Source organism: Hemiscyllium ocellatum, chromosome 12 (genome assembly GCF_020745735.1).
Source record: "Hemiscyllium ocellatum isolate sHemOce1 chromosome 12, sHemOce1.pat.X.cur, whole genome shotgun sequence".
NCBI lineage: Eukaryota > Metazoa > Chordata > Chondrichthyes > Orectolobiformes > Hemiscylliidae > Hemiscyllium > Hemiscyllium ocellatum.
The window spans coordinates 22,409,029-22,431,678 of record NC_083412.1 but is presented as its reverse complement, the minus strand read 5'-3'; the positions used below and the strand labels follow the sequence as shown (position 1 = coordinate 22,431,678).

Sequence of the window (22,650 nt, the reverse complement as noted above, 5' to 3'; positions counted from 1 at the left end):
AGACAGTTACCCAAGGATGGAATCATATCCAGGTCCCTGGTGCTGTGAAGCAGTATTGCTAACCACCGAGCCACGGTGTCACCCTAAATTTGGTATCACTTTGTCACTCAGCATTCTCTTACCCTGTTTTATAACAAAACGAATCAGGGAAGAGAAAAGACCATGCAGGCTATTGAATGTCATCCCCGGAGTCTATGTACGTTCCTGTTATATGCAACTGGAGTGCACATTCAACTTTACTTGATGCCTTCCCAGTTGGTAAGGTTGTTGTGCTCTTAAAAATAACACCAAAACATAATACTATTGAGTTTTTTTTTAAAAAAGATGCTATATTAAATTGACACTTTAATTTGGACACCAAAACACAAACATTAAAAGATAATTCTAAAAATAGAAAATTACATACATAACCTTGGTATTTTGTATTTCATTACAAAAGAAAACAAAGAGTCAGCCCAGAAGTAATCTTTTTGACAATCATCCTGACATAATGCAAAAATATCAAACAAAATGCAAATATACTAGATGTAAGTTTTTTGGTCACTGAGCTGGAACGTTCATTTCCAGACATTTCATCACTCTACTACGTAACATCTTCAGTGGGCCTCCAGGCCAAGCACTGTTGATAATTCCTGCTTTCTATTTATATGTTTGAGTTTCTTTGGGTTAGTTATGTCATTTCCTGTGGTGATGTCATTTCCTGTTCTTTTTCTAGGGGGTGGTAGATGGGGTCTAACTCAATGTGTTTGTTGATAGAGTTCCAGTTGGAGTGCCATGCTTCTAGGAATTCTTGTGCGTGTTTCTGCTTGGCCCGGAGGCCCACTGAAGATGTTACCTAGTAGGATAAAATGTCTGGAAGTGAACCTTCCAGCTCAGCGAGCAAACCTACATCCAGAACATCAACCTGAGCTACAAATCTTCTCAAAACTTGCTAATGCAAGTGTACATTTTGTATCTAATACTCAGTAATCTGATCAGTGAAAACCAACAACAGAAAATTAACTTCTACTTTTACAAAAACATATCTACATTTTTAGTTGGATAAGACCTTCATTGAAGTTCTTCCATCTATGACATTCAATCATTGCCATTGTATAGATACATATTCTAACTCATGTTTAGATTTGCCACAGTCAACACTAAAGCAATCAATCAGTCTGCAGAACATGACAATCATCATCAGGAGCATTTGTTACTTCAAGGTGAAGCTTTGCAAGCTTTTCTTCTGTGTTACATGCTGCTGACTGAAAGTCACAAGGAATCTTAAACAAATGGGAGATAGAGCAGCAACAGATATTCTCAAAATGCTCCTATGCATATAGGTAGGAAAGGTTGGTACCCCACCAAAGCAACTGCAGAAGACATGTACTAATTTTGGACGGAATATATATAATATTCTTCTAAAACCTGCAACCTCAATTCCATTACGGCTTTCTGTCAACAGTGCAAGGACAAAGAATTTGTATCTGATTCAATGCTGTCGATTTTATCAATCATCTTCTTTCATTTCCTGAGTGATCAATGTCTATGAAAACCCTTTGAAGATTATCACTAGGTTACTTGACTGTAGTTTTGAAGCCTTGGTGCATGACGAGGGAAGGAATCATGCAATTCTCAACCAATCTTTATATGCATGCATTTACCAGCATGAATCATTAATTAAAACTGGAACTGGAAGCATCATTCAAGCTTTCCTCTTCAGATTTTGAGAGAGATATCAATTGTGATGCCGGAAAACCCAAGATCATATCTTGCTGCAAATCTGGGATCTTCACATATGTGTGACTAAGTCCACAGAAAAATTTCATCTTACTGTGTACTGCCCATAAATTCAAGGCAATGATAAGATGATCATTTCAATCAATTTTAGTATTTGTATTGCAAGAAATGTTTGTAATACCAGATAAAAAGCTTATAAATTTCAAAAGGCACAAAATTATTATTTGTCCAACACAAATTTGAAAGCTCAAAAAATGGGAGTTGGAGAACCATATTAATTTAGATTTAATGTAAAAAAATTTATTCTCATTTCAGTACCCAATAAATGGTAATATCTTTGCTGATAAGAGGTAGAGACTCAGATCTGCATTTTTCAACCATATAATAATGGATTTTGGAACTTGTTACAAGTATTACACTATACTTTCTTTGCAATTGGTAGATCCACAAAGACATGGAATTTCTTCTTCAGGCATGCTTCCTGTGGAGTACCTGTAGTCCCATGTCAACTCTGATCCTGCTTTGATATACCTAATATAAAAATACACATATGATAAGGAACATTAAGGAATACCTTGGACCTCCTTGTGAAAATAGGCTTCAAATCCATTGTGAATTTTCATAATACTGAGATAGAACACATGGTTAAATATAACACAACAATCAACCTTTTCATAATATCATTAAATATCAATATCAGGAAGGCATCTTAGTTACTAAATTAAGCCCATGTTTAAAAATCACTTTAGGTAAAGAATCAATCCATTTGGAATCAAAGACTCATTATGGTACTGAAAGAAGCCACTCAACCCATTGTGTCCCCATGTCTCGTCTCTGCAAGAGTTGGTCCCACACTTTACTATATTCTCTCTTCAAACAGTTATCAAATTCTGTTTTGAAAGTCATGATTGAATCTGCATTCATCATACTAGCAGTTAGTGCATTTCAGATCCAAACCACTTACTGAGTATAAAGGTCTTCTCTAATGTCAGCATTTGTTCTTGTGTCAACTCCTTTAAATTGCTGTAGTCTGGTTCTCAGTATGAATAGTTTCTCTATCAATTCCGTTTAAATCATGCATGACCTTTGATTGCTTCCATTAAATTAATCCCATCTTAACCTTCTCTTTCTATGAAGAGCACAGCTGAAACCCTCCCACCCCGCAATTGGTCTATATGACTAAATTTCTTAATCCTCTAAGCCATTCTCATAATAGTTAAACAAAATCAAAATACTGTTGATCTTTGAAATCCGATGTAAAATTAGAAATCACTTCACAAACCCACATCTAAGGAGAGAGATACAGAGTTAACATTTGGAGATCAGTATTACTCTTCTCTGGAAAAGAGATGACTTTGGACTTGAAACATTAACTCTGTTTTTTCAAAGTTAGGTGTAGCTCTCTGTTAATCTGTGATGAGTGCTGTGTGCGTGTTTGGGTGTATGTGTGGAGAGAAAGGTGTGTAAAATATATTGCAATATCATACGCAGAACACTCAGGCTTACAACTGGCGAAATTGGGAGTTTCACTCATGTTTTTAATCGTTGAGTAAATCAATAAATTTTAATATTTATCAGTTTATCTCCTGTAGACTTTTTCAAAGAGATTTATCTGTTGCAGTATTGGTATGACAATGAGTTGTTATTTCTCTTGAAATGATTTGAATGGGAATAGTTACTAGGATAGGACAATCATTCCAGAGTCTTGACAGCAGTTCAGAGCACCACAGCTTAGGAAACATGTCATGGCATTGGATAAAGTGCAGCATACATTTACCAAAATGATAAGTAAGGTCCATGGATTAAAGTAGGAGGAGTAGTTACACAAATTAAGGTTGTATTCTTTAGAATTTAGAAGGCTATGGGGTGATTTGGTCAAAGCTTTCAAGATGTCACAGATGAAAGATCAGGTAGAAAAAGTGGAGCAATTTCCAGCAGTTGGAGTGTTCAAGAAGAGTAAAAAGTCTAAAAAGAGTTAAAAATTTCAGGAACAAAATTCAGAAACACACTGCTCAAAGGAAGGTAATTAATGTCTACTAAACAGTTCCATCAGCATACCTGTTGATGACAGGTATTAATATTACCCGTTTTAACAGAACTCAACTGAAAAGGTTCAAAATCTAAGGTTTATCATTTGGAAATTGTTGCATGTTGCATGTAGACAGCAGTTCTCGCTCTCAGACAGACAGCTTCATTTGATCACTCCCAATGCAAGCAGCTAGTCAACCTAACTGATGTCTTTTAAATAAAAAATTTTAAACGCATTATACTGTAACTGCATTCAGAAATAAAGTGAGACATGCAACCATCACCTCAAATTCTTGTCTCTTCCTCTTGTTCCATGATTGGCACCCCTATTCCCAGCTGCCAAGTCCCTAAATTAGGGCTCCCACATTGGGAGATGGGACCCCAAAAAAGATCATAGGCTAAAGTTTTGGAGCTGCAATCCCAGAGGAAACAGTGGTTGCCAAGGAGCTCCAGCAAGCTCCCTTGGTTCTTCCAGTCTTCTCCACCAACTCTCAGTTCTCCAAGGAATCGCAACAGTTTTCAAGCCTTGAAATGAGGTGCAGTGGGAAAACTTTGAAAAGCACTGCAGTTTCCTCCCTAGATCCCTCCACACCTCTCCCCCTTTAAGGCATCCTTAAAATCTGTTTGACACAACATTTAGTCACCTGTTCTGATATCTTTGTGACTCAGTGTTAACTTTGGTTTGATTATGCTTCTGCGAAGCATCTGGTGATTTTCTTTTTTCCTCAATGCCTAAAGTACTGTGTAAAAGCAAGTTGACATTATACATTCAGTATCGGAAGTTGAGACTAACACCGTCCCCAGACTGCCTCAATTTGATTTGACTAATCAAAGGTAGAATATTAAATGACTGAACTGGTTTTGCAGATTATCACTTACTGAAAAAAACATGTGTCATTATATAAAATGCAAATATGCACGATAAAATGGAACCTATGATTAAATTTTATTTGAAATGCTATCAACAATATTCACTGAACAAACATTCTGATTTAATCTGTTAATACTCACTTACCTGTTAGTGAAAAAAGCAACCCACGGCAAATTCTTGTCATGTGTATCTACAAAAACACTTTGTACCATAAGGTTTGGATCACAGCTATGCTATAAACAAACAGATTGTGCAAGAATCAGATCATTATGCAAAAGCCAATGAAAACAAATGTGCAAGGAGCAGAAGTACTTCCAATGGCAATTACTTTATTCATTCCTGGCCAGACAAGTTTAAAAATCAAAAACAAAATACGCTAGCCTAGAATTTGGATGGGGTGGCTTGGGGTTGGGAAAAATGCAAGGAACAATTAATGGTCTCGAACGGTAAGGTCTGAGACGCACCTGCTATTGGGCTAGATAAGACCATAAAACCATCAAACATAGGAGCAGAAATTAGGACATTCAGACGCTGAAGTCCGCTCTGCAATTCAATCATGGCTGATAAGTTTCTCAATCCCATTCTCCTGCTTTCTCCCTGTAACCCTTGATTCCCTTTACAATCAAAAACCTATCTATCTCAGTCTTAAATATACTCAATGACCTGGCATCCACAGCCTTCTGTGGCAATAATTTCCATAGATTCACAGCTCTCTGGCCAAAGAAAGTTCTCCTTATCTCTGTTCTAAAAGGTCTTCATTTTACTCTAAAGCTCTATCCTCAGGTCTAGCCTCTTCTACCTATGGAAATATCTTCCCAACATCTTCCAGCACAACATCGTGGGCTGAAGGGCCTGTTCTGTGCTGTACTATTCTATGTTCTATCTACTCTGTCCAGGTCATTCAGTATTCTGTATGTTTCAATTAAATTCCCACTCATTCTTCTGAACTCCATCAAGTATAAACCCAGAGTCCTCAAACGTTCCTCATACGTTAAGCTTTACATTCATGAGCCTCCTCCAAACATGTGCCAGGGCCAGTACATCCTTCCAGAGATACAGGGCCCAAAAGTGCACACAATACTCCAAATATGGTCTGACCAGCCTTACAAAGCCGCAGAAGTATATCCCTGCTTTTATATTCGTCTCTCAAAGCCTCTCTGCCTCCTCGATGCTTCCCGTCCCTTTACCTATTTTTGTATTGTTTGTAAAGTTAGCCAGAATGCCATCAGTTCCTTCATCTAGATTGTTAATGTATAAAGTGAAAAGTTGTGGTCCAAAACCTAAGCCTTGCGGAACACTACTTGTCACCATCCTGGGAAGGCTCCATTTATCCCTGCTCTCTCCTTTCTGCCAGACAGCCAAGCTTCTAGCTATCCTAGAACCTTGCTTCTGACACCACAGGACCTTATCTTACTCTAACAGGCAACTTTCCAGCAACTGCTAAGATCCTGAGCTTAAGTGAACACGACACGGCAGCAGCAGTTGTTGGAGTTGATGGTTAAGTGGTTACTGCATGACCAAGGATCACACACCAAAACCTCTAAACCATGACCTTTTTAAAGAACTTTACATTTGATGAGTATATTTTTGCTTAACTGGAAACTACTATTGCATATTGCTCAATGAGGCCCCCAATTTGCATATCCATAAATTTGCTATAATCTACTCATGCTTCAGTTCATCTGTAGCTGAAACCTTCAGCCGCATCTTGATTATCTTCAGAATTGACTATTTCAACACACTCCTGAAAGGTTTTACATTTTCTTTTCTACATAAACATGAGAAAATACAAAACCCTGCTGCCTGTATCTTTAGTCATAATGAGTTATCAACACCTATCAGTCCTAACCTGACTCCAGTTAAACAACACTTCATTTTAAAATTCTTATCTTTGTTTTCAAAGTCTTAAATGGTTGTGGTCCTCCCTATCCCGGAATCTCTTCCAGTTCAGCAATCGTCAGAGACATTACTCTAGTACTTTGAGTATTCCTGATTTAAAATAATTCCATCATTAGTTGCCATTTCTGCAGCAATTTGACTCAGAATCCCATTGGTGCAAAAAAAGGCCATTTGGCCCAGTGTTCTACACTGACCCTCCAAATAGCATCCCATCCAGATCCAGTTCTCCACTCTATCCCTGTAACTCCACAATTACTGTGACTAATCCACCTACCATGCACATCCTTCAAAACTATGGGTCAATTTAACATGGCCAATCCACTTAACCTGCGCATCATTGAACAATGGAAGGAAACCAGAAGATCTGGAGGAAACCCACACAGGGAGGATATGCAAACTCCACACAATTACCCAAGACTGGAAACAAACCAGCTCTGTGAGGCGGCAGTGCTAACCACTGGACTCACACTCGCTAAGTTCTCAAATCCCTTCCTAAATCTCTCCATAGCTCTACCTCTCTTTTATCTTGAAAGTGATTCTTTAAAACCAACTTCTTGGTTATTTGCCTGAAAATCTCTATATTTGGTTAAGTGTCAATATTTGCTTTATGATGTTCCCGTGAAGGACATTGGGCAACTTCATTCAGTTAAAGGTGAAACATAAATAAAAGTTGCTGTTGTTTAATCTGATTTAGGCAGTCAACTGAAATTTGAGCAATTGCACAGAATATTTAGCTGGTATTATTGTGGAACAGTTTCCAATTCATGAAAATCTCTTAGATCAGTTAGTTTACTTACGTTAATAAATCGGCCTATGTTTCCTTCTTTTGTCGCATCCAAAAAATAACAGGAATCCTCTTGCTCATTAGCATCAGACATTCTTTGTAATTTTGAAGCCTGTTCTTTGTGATGGTTATTCTGAATCAACGTGCCTTGTACATTTGCCTTTTTCTTGTTTGATTCATTTTCCTGTTCAGCTGATCTTTTAGATGCTAGACTCTCAAAATCTTTTTCACCCAAGCGAATAGAATAATTTATTCCATAACCACCACGGCTTCTATTGTCCAAGCCTCCTATAAAATTGCCAAACGTAATGAAGTTGTCACACATTCACATAGTAATGTTATCCTCATGTTAAATAAAGCATTACTCAGGAAATGTTCGATTGAGTGTGCATTGGTGAACCATTGACCTAGGTCAAAGCAGAACAGTCTAGTTTGTTCTTATTACCCTTCTTTCCATGAGTTTGATACAAGTGAGTGGCTTGCTAGTCAAGTTCAGAAAACAGTTCAGTTAAATCACATACACTATAAATCATACACTGAAATTATGGGCAAGATAGCAGTTTCCTTCCCTAAAATGATATCAGTAAATCAATTAGGTTTTCACAACCTGATAGTTTCGCAGTCACAACTGACAGTAGCTTTTTATTCAGACTTTATTTGATTTTTTTCCCACAAATTCAAAATCATAAGTCTCAAGGTTATCAATCTAGGTGTCTGATTTACCAATCTAGCAACAACTGATAAACCATCAGATACACTTTCATAGTAAGAAACTGAAATGTTCATCAAAACCTTGTGGAAGTTCCTGTGTATGTTGTACAGAATAGCTTACTTTCAGAAAATGTAGAACACAGCGTTCCAAATATTAGTCATTAGTTGAGGGGATGTGGTTAAAGATTACAATTAACAAGAATGCAGAGAGACTCTATGCTGAGGCTTATTGATAGTAGCAGTTGTGCTAATGTCAGACAAGAATGATACAGATAAGACAGTGAATGTAGAAACATAGGAACAGTGGTAGGCTAGTCAACCCTTTTAGCTTGTACCAGAAACCATATATCTCCATATATCTTCCTTTGGTCCATATCTCTTAATACCTTTGATTCTACTTCCACTGCTGTTTGTTAGAGTCATATAGCATGAAAACAGACCCTTCAGTCAACCTCATCATGCTGACCAAGTTTCCCAAACTAAACTAATCCCATTTTCCTGCATTTGGCCTATCTTGCCTGTCTCATTCTTGTCTGACATTGGTACAACTGCTATTGTCAATAAGCTGCAGCACCGAGACTCTGCATTCTTGTTGATTGTAATCTTTAACCACATCCACTCAACTGAGAATTACTTCTTGGCACACTGCATTCTATGCTTGTAAATCTTTTCTGAACCCTATCCAATTTAATAACATCCTTCCTATAGCAGGTTTACCAGAACTGTACACAGTACTCCAAAACATGGCTTCAGCAACATCCTATACAACCATAACATGACGTCCTAATTCCTATACTCAATGGCAAGCATGCTAAATGTCTTCTTAACCACCCTGTCAAGGGTTCCAAATATTCACTACCCTTCTGCGTGTGGTTATGTTTCCTAACATCTCTCCTGAACGGTCTGGCCCTAATTCTCAGACACTATCCTGTAGTTCCAGAATTCCCAACCAATGGAAATAGTTCATCTTTATCTACCCTCTCTTTTCCTCTTAATATCTTGAGAATTCAATCAGATCCCCCCCCCCCCTTAACCTTCTAAATGCTAGAGAAAACAGGCCTAATTTATATAGTCACTCCTCATAATTTAAACCCCTGAAGTTCAGGTATCATTCTAGTAAACCTACGTTGTACTCCCTTCAAGGCCAATATATCCTTCCTAAGTTATGATGCCCAGATCTGTTCACAGTAGTCCAAGAGGGCTCGAACCAGGGATTTCTAACTTTTGCATTCTTGTACCCCTGTCATCCAGATTTAAAGGCCAGCATTCCATTGGCTTTCTTCGTTATTTTCTTTATCTGTTTGTGGCATTTTAAAGATCTTTGCACCTGAACCCCAAGTCTCTTTAGACATCCACTGTATTCAACTTCATACCATCTAGAAAGTAGCCTGATCTATGCAGTTTTCAGACCAAAATGGAAAACTGCACACTCACTTATGTCCATTTGCCAGTTTTGCCCATTCACATTGTCTAATTAAAATCCCCTTGTAACTTTACATTATCATCTACACTGTTGACAATGCTGCCTAACTTTGTGTCATCAGCAAATTTGGATCCGTGACTTTCTATGCTGTTATGGAAGTTGTTAATAAATATCTATAATTAAAAGTACAGGGTGGTGGCTCAGTAATTAACACTGCTGTCTCACAGCATCAGGGACATAGGCTTGAGTCCAGCCTCGGGCAACTGTCTACGTGGAGCTTACACGTTCTCCCCGTGTCTGTGTGGGTTTACTCCGGGTGCTCCGGTTTCCTCCCACAATCCAAAGATGTGCAGGTTAGGTGAATTGGTCATGCTAAATTATCTATAGTGCTGAGGGATGCGTGGGTTAGGTGCATTAGTCAGGGATAAATGTAGACTAATAGGTTAGGGGAATGGGGCTGAGTGGGTTGCTCTTTGGAGGGTCGGTGTGGACGTGTTGAGCCGAATGGCCTGTTCCCACACTGTTGGAATTCTATGATTCTAAATAATGTGAATAATTGAGGCCCTAACCCAAAAAGACTCTTGTAGGACACTACTGATCACATCCTGCAAATCTAAGTACCTTTTGAGAGACAATATGCTCCACTAAGCTGACATCTAATTTTTACTAAGTATGCTTGGTGCTGCTCCAGGCATGTTCTCCTACATGCTTCAAAGGTTGATACCCCAATCTTATAGAGATGAACGGCAGTGTTGAAGATTTACTGGGCCATGAGCTCACAAATCATGGGTGAATATAATATTGCTCCTGATGGTGACCCACAGCTCGTTTCAAGTTGATAGATGTAATGGAAATCCTTCCTATTTAACAAGTGAATCAAAGGTTAACAGAAAAGGGTGTGAAAGTCAAAGTGAGGAGTGTTGGGTCAGCCGCGATCCTGCTGAATGGTGCAGCAGGTTTGAGGGCCCAAACTGCCTTCTCCACTGACTGTCGGGGATGTTGCTCAGAAAAAAATGCAGCTTGATATTGCTGTTCATGCTAATTTTTTGAATAATCATATATATGTAGCTTGTTTTTTTTTCCATTTGTGTAATAAACTGGTTTCTTTTTATTGAAGAACATGACAGACTCACCTTAATATCTTCAGTGACTAACTAAACTTTGAAAATTAAACTTATGACCTATCAAACCATGTTTCACACTGGGATCTGACTTGTCCAGGTTTACTGTTGTCTAGCATCAGAAAGTAGGGACTTGTAAAGGAAAGTAATTCATTGAATTTAAGAGGGATCCATGGATCTATATAAAAGAAATTGGAGGATATGGAAATTCTGGACATAAAACTCAAGAGTGGTCATGAAGTTCATTTTATGGATTGCAACGACAAGACAACTTTGTATGGAATGGAAGGCAGTCCTACTAAATATTTGTCTGAGCTAAACAGAGAGAGTTAGCAGATAACTTCAAGGTAGAAATAAAGTCACGATTTTCTAAGAATGTTAATAGGGATTACCCAACATTTAGAATTAAAAGAAAAGAATCCTGAAGCTGATGTGTCGCCTCAATAATTAGCTATGTTTCACGTAGAAATGCAAACAACTTTCACTAGAGAAAGAAAAAAAAACTGGAAGATAAGGATGGGAGAGAAATGAAAATGGAAATAGAATTAAATGAAAAAAAATGGAAATGGAATTTTAAAAAATTTAATTTCAGTGTGGAGGGGGGAAGTTAGATAACATTGAAGCAAAAACAAAAGTCAGTGGCTCAGAAGATGATGCTGATTCTAATAAAGGAGGTTGGTTTAACTAACAAAATATGCATAGTGGCTAAATTTAAAATAGATGCAGTGGAAAGAAATTTCACCTCTTTGAAAAGGTAGCTGGGAAAATGAAGTGGTCAAAATATGTTTGGACATTAATGTTATAAAGTGTTTTAACAGAAAAAGTGTACACCAGTTTGTCAGAAGAACAATCTAAGTCCATCAAACTGTTTACAAAAACAATACTCAATGTTTGTGGGCTTGTCTCTAAACCTCATCAATTAAAATGTAGAACTACAACAAAGTAACATAATAAAAAATTGCAAGATAAAAATATGCCATGGGATCAATGTTTTCAATCACTTAAGTTAGAAACAAAGCTTTCAAAACATTAGGGAAGTCATAATTATGAAAGAATTCCACAACTCAATTCTACAGAATCTCAAACACTCGTGGAAGCATGGTACTCACCCTCAGGCTCTACCAACATCACATTGTCCTGGACCTGACATACAAACCGCTGCAATGAAAAACAGGAACCGGTACCAACCAGAAATAGCTCAAACAGAACCACACAAAATCAACCAGAACAGTATAGCAGTGCTTCACAGGAGGCAACACAGCACTGATGATGTCACCTAGAAAGAGCATGAAATGTGTGCCAACAAACCTAACAGCTCAGCAAACAGACCAACAATGAACCTCAAACGTTATTTAGATAAGGATCAAGTGTCAAACATCCAAGAAGAGACAGATTCACATGATATCTCACACAGAATCAAAGTCAGGAAATAGTTAAGTAGAACATTTGCAGATGCAAGCTTTAGGCAATATACAAAAGGACAAAATAATAAAGAAATCTAGAATGTTAAAAGTGCTTCCATTGTAATAAGAGTGAACACACTAAAACCAATTGCTTGATGTCAAATGGGAGACCAACTGCAATTGGCAATGTCTAAGAAATCCTCAAAACACTGCATCAGGAAAGGGCATGGGTATTAAAATTGGAGCTATCATTCTCTTTCAACCTTCAAAGAGACAGATGACTCAAAACAGTCAAAACAATTTTTAAGAGTTGATAAGAAGAGTCAGACTAATGAAGGTTCTGAGTATTTGAGTTCAAATGGAGTAGTATTTCCTTCTTCTATCCACAGAGTTAAATAACTAAAGATATTGAGAGAAACTGGAGCAAATCATGATTTGGAGATGCCGGTGTTGGACTGGGGTGTACAAAATTACAAATCACACAATACCTTGGAACAAATCAGTTGCTGATGTTGATTGATACAATTTCTCTTTCAGACAGAAGCTAGTGTGCTTCTAATTAAACCCGTTGGACTATAAACTGCTGTTGTGAAATTTTTAACTTTGTACACCCCAGTCCAACACCGACATCTCCAAATCATGTCTTCCAGACGGAAGGAGAAATGTTTCATTGGAGGTATACATGGAGATTACAAACTGGACCCAATATAAGCATCGTATTAAAGAGTGATCGAATAAATACAGAATTTGTGGTCAGAGTAGTGTAACAAATCTCTTTAGAAGGAATGGATTTTATCTTGTCAAATTACGTGGTTGATTCAAAAATCAACTGAGGTGGTGTAACAAGGAACAACTAGTGGAGATCAAAGCAACAGAGAATCGTGAGTAGAAAAAAGTATTGTATTGTTTCTTGCCAGTTTTGTGACTAAATCTTCCAATCCATTGACTCCTCTTCTTCCTGTCTAAATCTATGACAAGGGGAGATGATGTGAAAATGTAGTTATCTGACACAATTTAAGAAAAGTTAAATGTAAAGGATAAAGGAAAAAAGTACAAGGCTGACATGCTTAGTCCACCTTATTTAGTAGAAAAGTAATAAGCAAATCCTGAATTGAGTTCGTCCACAAAGCCTGCTCAAAAGGTAAACCAGAACCAATATACAAATAAAATTTGCAGGGATACCAATACAGGGGGAAAAACTAACATTTACACTGCATGAGAGGGAAATTCCCTTTATTTGATGCCCTAGTTGAGAAATTGGCCAATGAAGCCAGAGAAATTGACCACTATCCACTGCAAACCGTTCTTCACTGACGGCTATACATGTTGAAATTCTTACAGTTCCACGCATTGTAAGATTGGTCTGATCTGTGTCCTCATTAGTCAGGCCTGAGCAATTTGTTCATTTTGCAAACTTAATGCTGAAACAGATGGCATCAAAGTCTTTCGGCATGATAATGGCCACGCTGATCAGATCATTTCTCACTGTATGCTGCGCAAGCTCATGTTGGACCTAAAGGTGGTCACTCTTAGTCCTGAAAAAGTGTCCAGTGTATCTCAGGTTTTTTCAGAAAATTCTCAGAAATTGGTGTTACAGGTAAAGCTAACTGTTCCACACTGCTACTATGCAGAGCGAACAGATGTGATTTTCAACACAAATAAGATGCTGTCATCGTGCTGTGGCTGAAGAGGAGCACTCAAACTAAGTATTCCCATATGTGACAGACAAAACACGGGGAATCAACATGGAACTTAATTCAATAAACCCTTGTTTACTTTAATTTCTTAAGTACTATTATTTAATACAAAACATTAATTAATTATAACATTTACTTTTAATTCATTTAACTTAACTTCAGCTTTAACTTAGTTCATTTAACTGCACTTTACCTCCCTTTACTTAATCCATATTTAACCCTAACTTTTACTTTCAGTTTGGCTTAAATCAAATTGAATCCAATTCGAGTTAAGTGAACAACATGTTTGCGTGCAGCCTCGCCTCATGGTTCTTTGTCATCTCTGAAATTAACTTCAGCGCACGTGCTTTTCTGACATGATTTGGGAGTCTTCTGTAAAAAGTCCTTTGTTCTGTTAACCTATCTGAAATGTGATCAATTTCAGAAAGATCTCTGGCACTCAGCCAATGGATTAATCAAAGCCTGATCATGTTGTTCACCCAGCCAACGAAATTTATTGGTAAACAACTCCTAAATGTTTACACTAAGTCAAAGAAGTGATATTCCAAACTCCATATAAGGGAGTAGTGGTGCCATAGTGAAGACTGCTATGACACTAGCCTTATTTGATCAACACAGGAAACTACAGGTGACAGCAGCTCATGGCTATAGCTTTTACTGAAGTCAGAATTTAAACTATACCTTGACCAATCACAGTTAATCTGTCTGGTTTCAAATTTAAACAAACCATGGAAGTTAATCATTATCATGAACTGATGCATGCTCCATGGCAATGCCTCTATCACGGCCCACATTGTCTTCCAATGCAACATTGTTGTTGGTTTTCCCTTAAATTGGAATACTTGTGGTGTGTGCAAGATGAAAAGCTTCAACAAAACATTGAAGGATAGTCAGACCAAAAATGTATTCATACATGGTAAAAGAGAAAAAGTAAAAATCAGAATAATTCAAAAATTAATCAGAAATTTAAATCCACAAGTTGGTGCTCCAGTAATCAGGTTAGATCATTTAGAGGCGCTTCAAAAGTTTAGATGGAATATGAGACAATCTTTGAAAACATTTTCAAAGTACATACCAAAGATATTACAGACTCCTGAATGGATTTGTGTAAGTAATCAAGGAAATCCATCTCTTTGGCTATGTATCATTAGTGTAAACATAGCAACTTGGAATAGGATAAGCTAATGCAAAGGGTGCACTACCTCTAAAACACATCTGTATGGATTAAACCCAGAGAAGCAACCTCAAATGAGAGAAGAGATTAAGTTCATGATGAATAATGACATTGTTGAATCAAGTCATAGATTACAGTGCAAGACTAAGTTGTACCTAGAGAAGCAAACCGTGCCAAAGGTAAATGCCAAATCCTGTGGTGAATCGGCACAAAAAGGAATTTATTAGTTCAGAAGTTCATTCCAAATTTCAATGCTGTAGTGGCTAAAATCAAATTTGTCCAATTTATTTGGGCCATACTATGAAACAAGGCAAAGTTACATCGAATGAAGCAAGAAATTTGAATGGACAAAAAGAAAAGTCAGTGTCTTTGACAATTTGAAAGCTGTGTGAATAACAACATGAAATTCAGCAGCATTGAATAACGAGAAGCCACTTAAATTGACTGTTGATGTCAGCATCATTGGTATTGGTGCAGAGGTAATAATAAAGGACACGGTAAGTATCAAATGGGTAGTCAGCTATTTTTCCAGGAAACTAAATAGGTAAAATATGTGACAATTGAAAAAGAAACACTGAGTCCAATGTTGCGTTCACATCAACTTGTTGAGTATACATCCAACAAATCTCGAGAAACGATTATTTACATAATCCACAACCTTTTTTCCAGTTAAGAGGTTCCGTTGTCGTTCTATTTCCCCAGCCTCGTATCAGTTGAAGCTTTAACTTTCACAGTATGGCTTTAACTTCTCCAGCTTTATTCCAAGCCCTGGACAGAGAGAGAACGATTGCCCATGTGCACAAAGACATGAGTTCTCGGTCTTCTCTCAAACAGCAGATTCTTAAGGAATTATATAGTCACACACAGAGAGTAACAGCCAAATAAGGTAACATCTATGTTGATTGAGTAACCGTTGCAATCAGCGAGCATCAACTGTAAAGATTAAGCTGTCTGGCATTACACAATGGATGCTCTTAACATTATTAACTGGCATTACACAATGGATGCTTTTTATCTCGTTAACTCACTACCGTTGCCTCCAGCACCTCATTGTTTACTGCAAGTTCTTATCTGGTCAAAGTCATGCTAGCTGAGCCTTTGTCACACAACCCAAAACTTAACTCTTCCCCTAACTGCTCATACGTTATGCACTTTCTCACCATGACAAAAAACTGTTTCAATAGTCAAAAACTATTTAAGTTAAAACTATTCACATACAAGGCAAAGGCTATATTATAGCAGATGCTTTCTTGAGCGTAAATATCAATAAAAACTAATCCAATACTCAAACTGACTTGTGGGGAATATGATTGTGATGAAAATACCATTAGCTGGGAACCTAATAAGTTGATTGCCTGCAGAGTATGAATTATTCTTTAGAGATGTGAAGCATCAGTTTTCCCTCCCATTTTCAACTTCTCTTCCTCTGTTTCTTCGCTTCTCATCCTTTCTTTCTGTCCCTCCCTTTATTTGTTACTATATAGAAAGTCATCACCCAAAATTAGATACTAGACTTGTTAAATTAGGAAATTTTGATATTAGGCTTGTCAAATTATGAAATTTTGACTACTTTCAGTTTGTCATATTTAAAGTTCTTTGAACAGAGGGAAATTAATTTTTTGTGAATAATGAAAATGCGAAAAGCACTTAGAGAAATGTCAGAGAATAAAGAACACCGAGGATAAATGAACCCAGTAACCTAACCTATATGGTGCTGGTTTAACCCGAGGATCACCATGCCTCAGATGACAGTGAGGTTGAGATGAAGGATTCTGAGTGATCCAAGATGGAGGATGGGAAAAAAATTGAGGCTGTAACAGCTGCTCCTTTTTTGAAGTACTTTCGGTGTTGGAGGCGATTTCCTCGAATTCTAGGAGCAGAAATTACTGTTTTATGCGCTATTGCATTGTTTTGGAATTTTGGGGGGAAAAATGTCAGAACAATTGCACTTTTAAAGAAAGGAGAAAAACAGACAAAAGGCTGTAAAGTACATGGTTAGTGAGGGAGAAAGAGAACGAAAATATACTCTTAACTGACACAACAGTGAATCTGCACAACTACTGCTTTTGCTATTTGAGTTCATGTATCTCTGGACACCAGAGTACATCTCAGCAAAATTAACAAACAGAGAAATTCACACAGTTAACATTGGAGGAACCTGTGTGGAGAGCGAACAGATAAGTGTTTTTTAACATGTAACCTTGCTGTAAGTCTACAGTAGGGAGTACAGTGGGTTCTTTCTTGATTTTATGTTTATTAAAATCTGTCTCTTCATCAAATTTTAAAAATATAAACCATAAGTATTAAGTTAGCCTGGAGCACTGTTTTTTTTTTAGAGCAAGATGACTGTGCTATTTTCTGGGTGTGTAGATTGTGAAGGAGCAAAGATGGCCTTTAGTAGAATAATATGCTCTTCCTGTCAAATGTGGGAGTTAGGGACAGCTTCTATGTTACTGATGATTATATCTGCAGAAAGAATCTATGGTTGGGAATCCTATCAGATTGCATGGATCGATTGGCATGACAATTAGATGAAATGAGGAATTTACAAAAGCTAGGGGATGTGATGTATGGCAGTTATAGAAAGGGAGAAAAGCCACTGATACAGTCAGGTAGGTGGTTAACTCCAGGCAAGGTAAGTGGGGTAGGCAGGTACTGCAGGAGTCTCCTGTGGCTATCCCCCCCATTTCAAACAAGTATACTGTTTTGGAAAATGTAGGGGGGGGTGATGGACTGTCAGGGGAATGTAGCACGAACAGCCAAGTTTCTGGTATCAAGGCTGGCTCAAATGTAATGAGGGCTACGTTGGGTTCCAAGCAATCAATTGTGATAGGGGACTGTCAAGTCAGAGGCACAGACAGACATTTCTGCGGCCAGCAGCAAAAAATCAAAATGGTGTATTGCCAGGATCAAGGATGTCTCAGAGAGGGTGCAGAATATTCTCAAAAGGGAGAGGGACCAGCAGGAGCACTATTTAAGAAAGGTGGTAAGGAAAGCCAGGGAACTATAGGCTGGTGAGCCTGACGTCGATGGTGGGTATGTTGTTTGAGGGAATCCTGAGGGACAAGATGTACATGTACTGGAAAGGCAAGGACTGATTAGGGATAGTCAGCAAGGCTTAGTGCATGGAAATCATGTCTCATGAACTTGATTGAATTTTTTGAAGTTGTCACAAAGAGGCTTGAAGAGGGCAGAATGGTGAACCTGATCCATATGGACTTCAGTCTGGTGTTCGACAAGGTTCCTCATGGTAGACTGGTCAGCAAGGTTAGATCTCAGAAACAGGGAGAACTAGCCATTTGGATGCAGAACTAGCTCAAAGTAGAAGACAGAGGGTGGTGGTGGAGAGTTGTTTTTTTAGACTGGAGGCCTGTGACCAGTGGTGTGCCACAAGAAATAGTTCTGGGTCCACTATATTTCGTCATTTATATAAACTATGTGAATGTGAACATAGGAGGTATAGTTAGTAAGTTTGCAGATGACACCAAAATTGAAGGTGTAGAGGACAGCAAAGGAGGTTACCTCGAAGTAAAATGGGATCTTGATCAGATGGGCCAATGGGCTGAGAGGTGGCAGATGGAGTTTAATTTATTTAAATGTGAGGTGCTGCATTTTGGAAAAGCAAATCATAGCAGGACTTATACACTTAATGGTAAGGTCCTAGGGAGTGTTTCTGAACAAAGAGACATTGGAGTGCAGGTTCATAGTTCCTTGAAAGCAGAGTCACAGGTAGATTAGATTCCCTACAGTATGGAAACAGGCCCTTTGACCCAACCAATCCACACCGACCCTCCGAAGAGTAACCCACCCAGTCCTATTTCTCTCTGACTAATGCAGCGAGCACTATGGGCAATTTAGCATGGCCAATTCACCTGACCTGCACATTTTTGGACTGTGGGAGGAAACTGGAGCACCCGGAGGAAACCCACGCAGACATGGGGAGAACGTGCAAACTCCACACAGACAGTCGCCCGAGCCTGGAATCGAACCTGGGACCCTGGTGCTGTGAGGCAGCAGTGCTAATCACTGTGCACCGTGTGGATAGTGAAGAAGGCATTTGGTATGCTCTCCTTTCTTGGTCAGAGCACTGAGAACGAGTTGGGAGGTCATGTTGCGGTTGTACAGGACATTGGTCCGGCCATTTTTGGAATATTGCGTGCAATTCTGGGCTCCTTCTTATCGGAAGGATGTTGTGAAACTTGAAAGGGTTCAGAAAAGATTTACAAGGATGTTGGCAGGGTTGGAGAGGCTGAAGAGGCTAGGGCTGTTTCACTGGAGCGTGGGAGGCTGAGAGGTGACCTTATAGAGGTTTATAAAATCATGAGGGGCATGAATATGATAAATAGATAAGGTCTTTTCCCTGGGGTGGGGGAGTCCAGAACTAGAGGGCATAGGTTTAGGGTGAAAGGGGAAAGGTATAAAAGGGACCTAAGGAGCAAATTTTACACGCAGAGGATGGTTCGTGTAATGGCAAGAAGTGGATGAGGCTGGTACAAATACAGCATTTAAAAGGCATCTGGATGGGTATATGAATAGTAAGGGTTTAAAGGGATATGGGCCAAGTGCTGGCAAATGAGACTAGATTAGATTAGGATATCTGGTCAGCATGGACGAGTTGGACCAAAGGGTCTGTTTCCATGCTGTACATCTCTGTGACTTTATGACTCTCTATGGTTCTATGAGAGCCATTTATGGCAACCTCATCCTGTGCAGGAATTGAATTTACATACATCACTCTGCATCATAAACAAGCTATTCAACCAACTGAGCTTATGGAACTGAGAGATTAAACAGAAAGCAATGTGACTTTAATCACTTCACATTTCCTATAGTACAGTTTCTACTGCTTATTGTGGATGCGACAGTCCCACATCATAATTCAATTTCAGCAAGGTAACTGCACTTTAACCATGTCCAAATAACTGACTGAATATTCAACACTGCCTCAAATCCAGAGCTTTTCTACTGTTGCAAGTATTTATACAAACAGTCTGCGACACTGTGAAGAATACATTTAACTAACACCAATGCAGAGATTCCTACAACAATGTTTCCCTGTGATATGCATGATCCATTTAAGTGGCAGGAACCATAAATAAACAAAACTGCTCAAATACCAAGTCCACCAAGATTAAGAACCCTCCTTCATCCAGGTTTCAGGCCTTGAAACTATAAGTCGCTCCGTACTAAAATACCTTTGTCACTGTTGAAAAGTTGACCATCTGACAGAGTAGTGTGTTGCCTCAGTGAAAATGGCTCAAGTGTTCTTGGGAGTTTTCTGCATCGCCGCCCTGATGATTCACTGTTGTCTTCCTCTGAACTGCTGCATGCGACTGAAATCTGCCCCTGAAATACAAAATCAAAATCAGAATTTTACAGCCAGAGCTGAGCCTCAATGATGACAATCAGCAGTGTACTTGATGCTATGCACAAAAAACAAAATAAAACAAAAACAAGCATCATTTAAATATTTGGGAGGGCATAACAACAATGGATTGCACTTTGCTCAAAATGATTTCAGAAATACTTGCATGAAGTAATTAAAAAGGGATGGAGCTCCTCTTTAGAAGTTTCAAACTTTCTGGATTCTTGCACACATTATATAAATATACCACATGGATTATAACATTATCCGGAGTCAATTAAGGAACTATAACAAATGTTGGACCGATGACCTTTTGCAGTTTACTTCTCTATTCTCAAATTTAATAACGTGTTATATTCTTGTAACAAAGTCCAGACTATTATAATCTCCAGAATAAAGAAGAGTTACTTTTCACCAAATACACCTGTACTTAGCTTGCAGGCATCCGCTGAAGTAGGCAGGGTTTGCCTGGTCTAGTACAGCTTTTTTGGCCAGAAATTATATTCCAGTATTAAATTAGATCAAAATAGATGTCATTTGTTTCATTGGTTAATAAAACAGATTGGTATTATACTTATTAACTACACTGTTTAGAAGCATTGAGAATCTCAAATAACATTTCATTCTTATTTACAAAGTTTTCCTATCACAAGTTCAATGTGGGTAATTCCTATTGGCAAATAACCTGAACTTTACATCAATTCTCTTTCTCGAGTTAACCATAATGCTCTTACCTTGTCATCTCCCCCAAAAGGAGCAGAGTTTAATACCAACATCAGATAGTTGTGAAAAGCAATTTCTACCACAAAAGTTAGTGAGAGTATCAATTTCAATGTAATTGGCATACATCTACTAACTAGGTTTCTTTGCAACATGAGAAAATAAATTGAAATCGTCCCATTGAAAGTAATTACTTTTTAACCAAAATCATGAAAAAGATCATTTGTCATTCTTTCACTGTGATGTGGAACCTTACGTGTAAATTGGCTGCTACATTTGCTTCTTTCAATCCCAACGGAATTTCTCACAACTCTTCAGATATAGAAGCAATGTGTCCATAAGCAGCAAGAACTGGAATACTGAGACATGAGCTGATAAGTGGGAAGAAACCTTTGCACCGAACAAAAAACATCTCCAACAAAAGAAATACTAACCATTTCCCCTGATCTCCACATTGTTGAGATTAACATTGTTGAATGACGGAGAAGGCAATGGCCTAGTGGTACTATCACTGGATTATTAATCCAGAAACCCAGTTAATGTTCTGGGGACCCAGGTTAAAGTTTTGCAGTGGCAGATGGTGCAATTTGAATAATAATTTTTAATAATAATTGTAAAATCTGGAATTAAAAATCCACTGATGACCATGAAACTATAGCCAATTATTGGAACAACCCTTCTGATTCCCTAATGTCCTTTAGGGAATGAAATCTGCCTGTGACTCCATGCCTATAGCATTGTGGTTGACTTTCAACTGCCCTCAGATGGCCGAGCATGCCATTCAGTTACATCAGATACTAAAAAAATCTCTAAGAAATGAAACTGGACGGATCATCTGGCATCAACCTAGGTACCAGAATAGACAACAGCCCGGTTGACCCTGGAAAATTCACCACGTAAGGCCTAGTGCCAAAACAGAGTGACCACTGCATAGTCATTGCAGAGCTGAAGTCCCACCTTCACATTGACAATAACCTCCATCATGTTATGTGGCATGATGCTCAAGGGGACAGATTTCAAACAGATCTAGCAACTCAAGACTGGACATCCATGAGGCACTCAACAGTAATAGAATTGTATTCCAGCTTAATCCGTAACCTCTTGGCCAGCATATCCCCCACTCAAATATCACCATAAAGCCAGGGTATAAACCCTGTTTCAATGGAGAGTGCTGGAGGGTATGCCAGGAACAGCACCAGGTAAACCTAAAAATGAGGTGTCAGCCTGGTGAAGATACCACACAGGACTACTTGCGAACACCATAAGCGGTTAGTGATGGATAGATCTAATAATCCCATAACCAATAGGTCAGATCTAAGCTCTGCAGTCACAGAATCATAAAGCATGGAAAGAGACTCTTCAGTCCAACTTGTCTCTGTCAAATCCGAATCTGACCTAGTCCCATTTGCCTGCATCTGGCCATAAAACCATTCCTGTTCATATACACATCCAAATGCCTTTTAAATATTGTAATTATATCCACCTCCACTACATACTCTGGCAACTTGTTCCATACATACATCATTCTCTGCATGAAAATGCTATCCTTCAAGTCCTTTCTAAAACTCTCCCCTCACACCTTAAACCAATGCCCTCTAATTGTGGACTCACCCACCCTAGCAAAGAGACTTCGGCTATTTACCCTGTACATGTGCCTCATGATTTTATAAACCTCTATAAGGTCACCCCTCAGCCTGCGACACTCCAGGGAAAAAAAGCCCCAGCCAAGTCAGCC

General features: G+C 38.5%; 1 protein-coding gene across 9 annotated transcripts in view; it reads right to left on the bottom strand.

The window, feature by feature from the left end:
- Nucleotides 1-358: 358 nt before the first annotated feature.
- setdb2 (SET domain bifurcated histone lysine methyltransferase 2) overlaps nucleotides 359-22,650 on the bottom strand; it is a 92,823-nt gene continuing 70,531 nt past the window's right edge. For all 9 annotated transcript variants that reach the window (XM_060833387.1, XM_060833383.1, XM_060833382.1 and 6 more), the window contains 4 exons: nucleotides 20,026-20,176; nucleotides 7,315-7,589; nucleotides 4,763-4,851; nucleotides 359-2,250 (listed from right to left, as the gene is read on the bottom strand). In XM_060833387.1, the coding sequence (XP_060689370.1) occupies nucleotides 2,133-2,250; nucleotides 4,763-4,851; nucleotides 7,315-7,589; nucleotides 20,026-20,176 (633 nt within the window). In that variant the 3' untranslated portion in view covers nucleotides 359-2,132. The remainder of the gene's footprint in view (nucleotides 2,251-4,762; nucleotides 4,852-7,314; nucleotides 7,590-20,025; nucleotides 20,177-22,650) is intronic.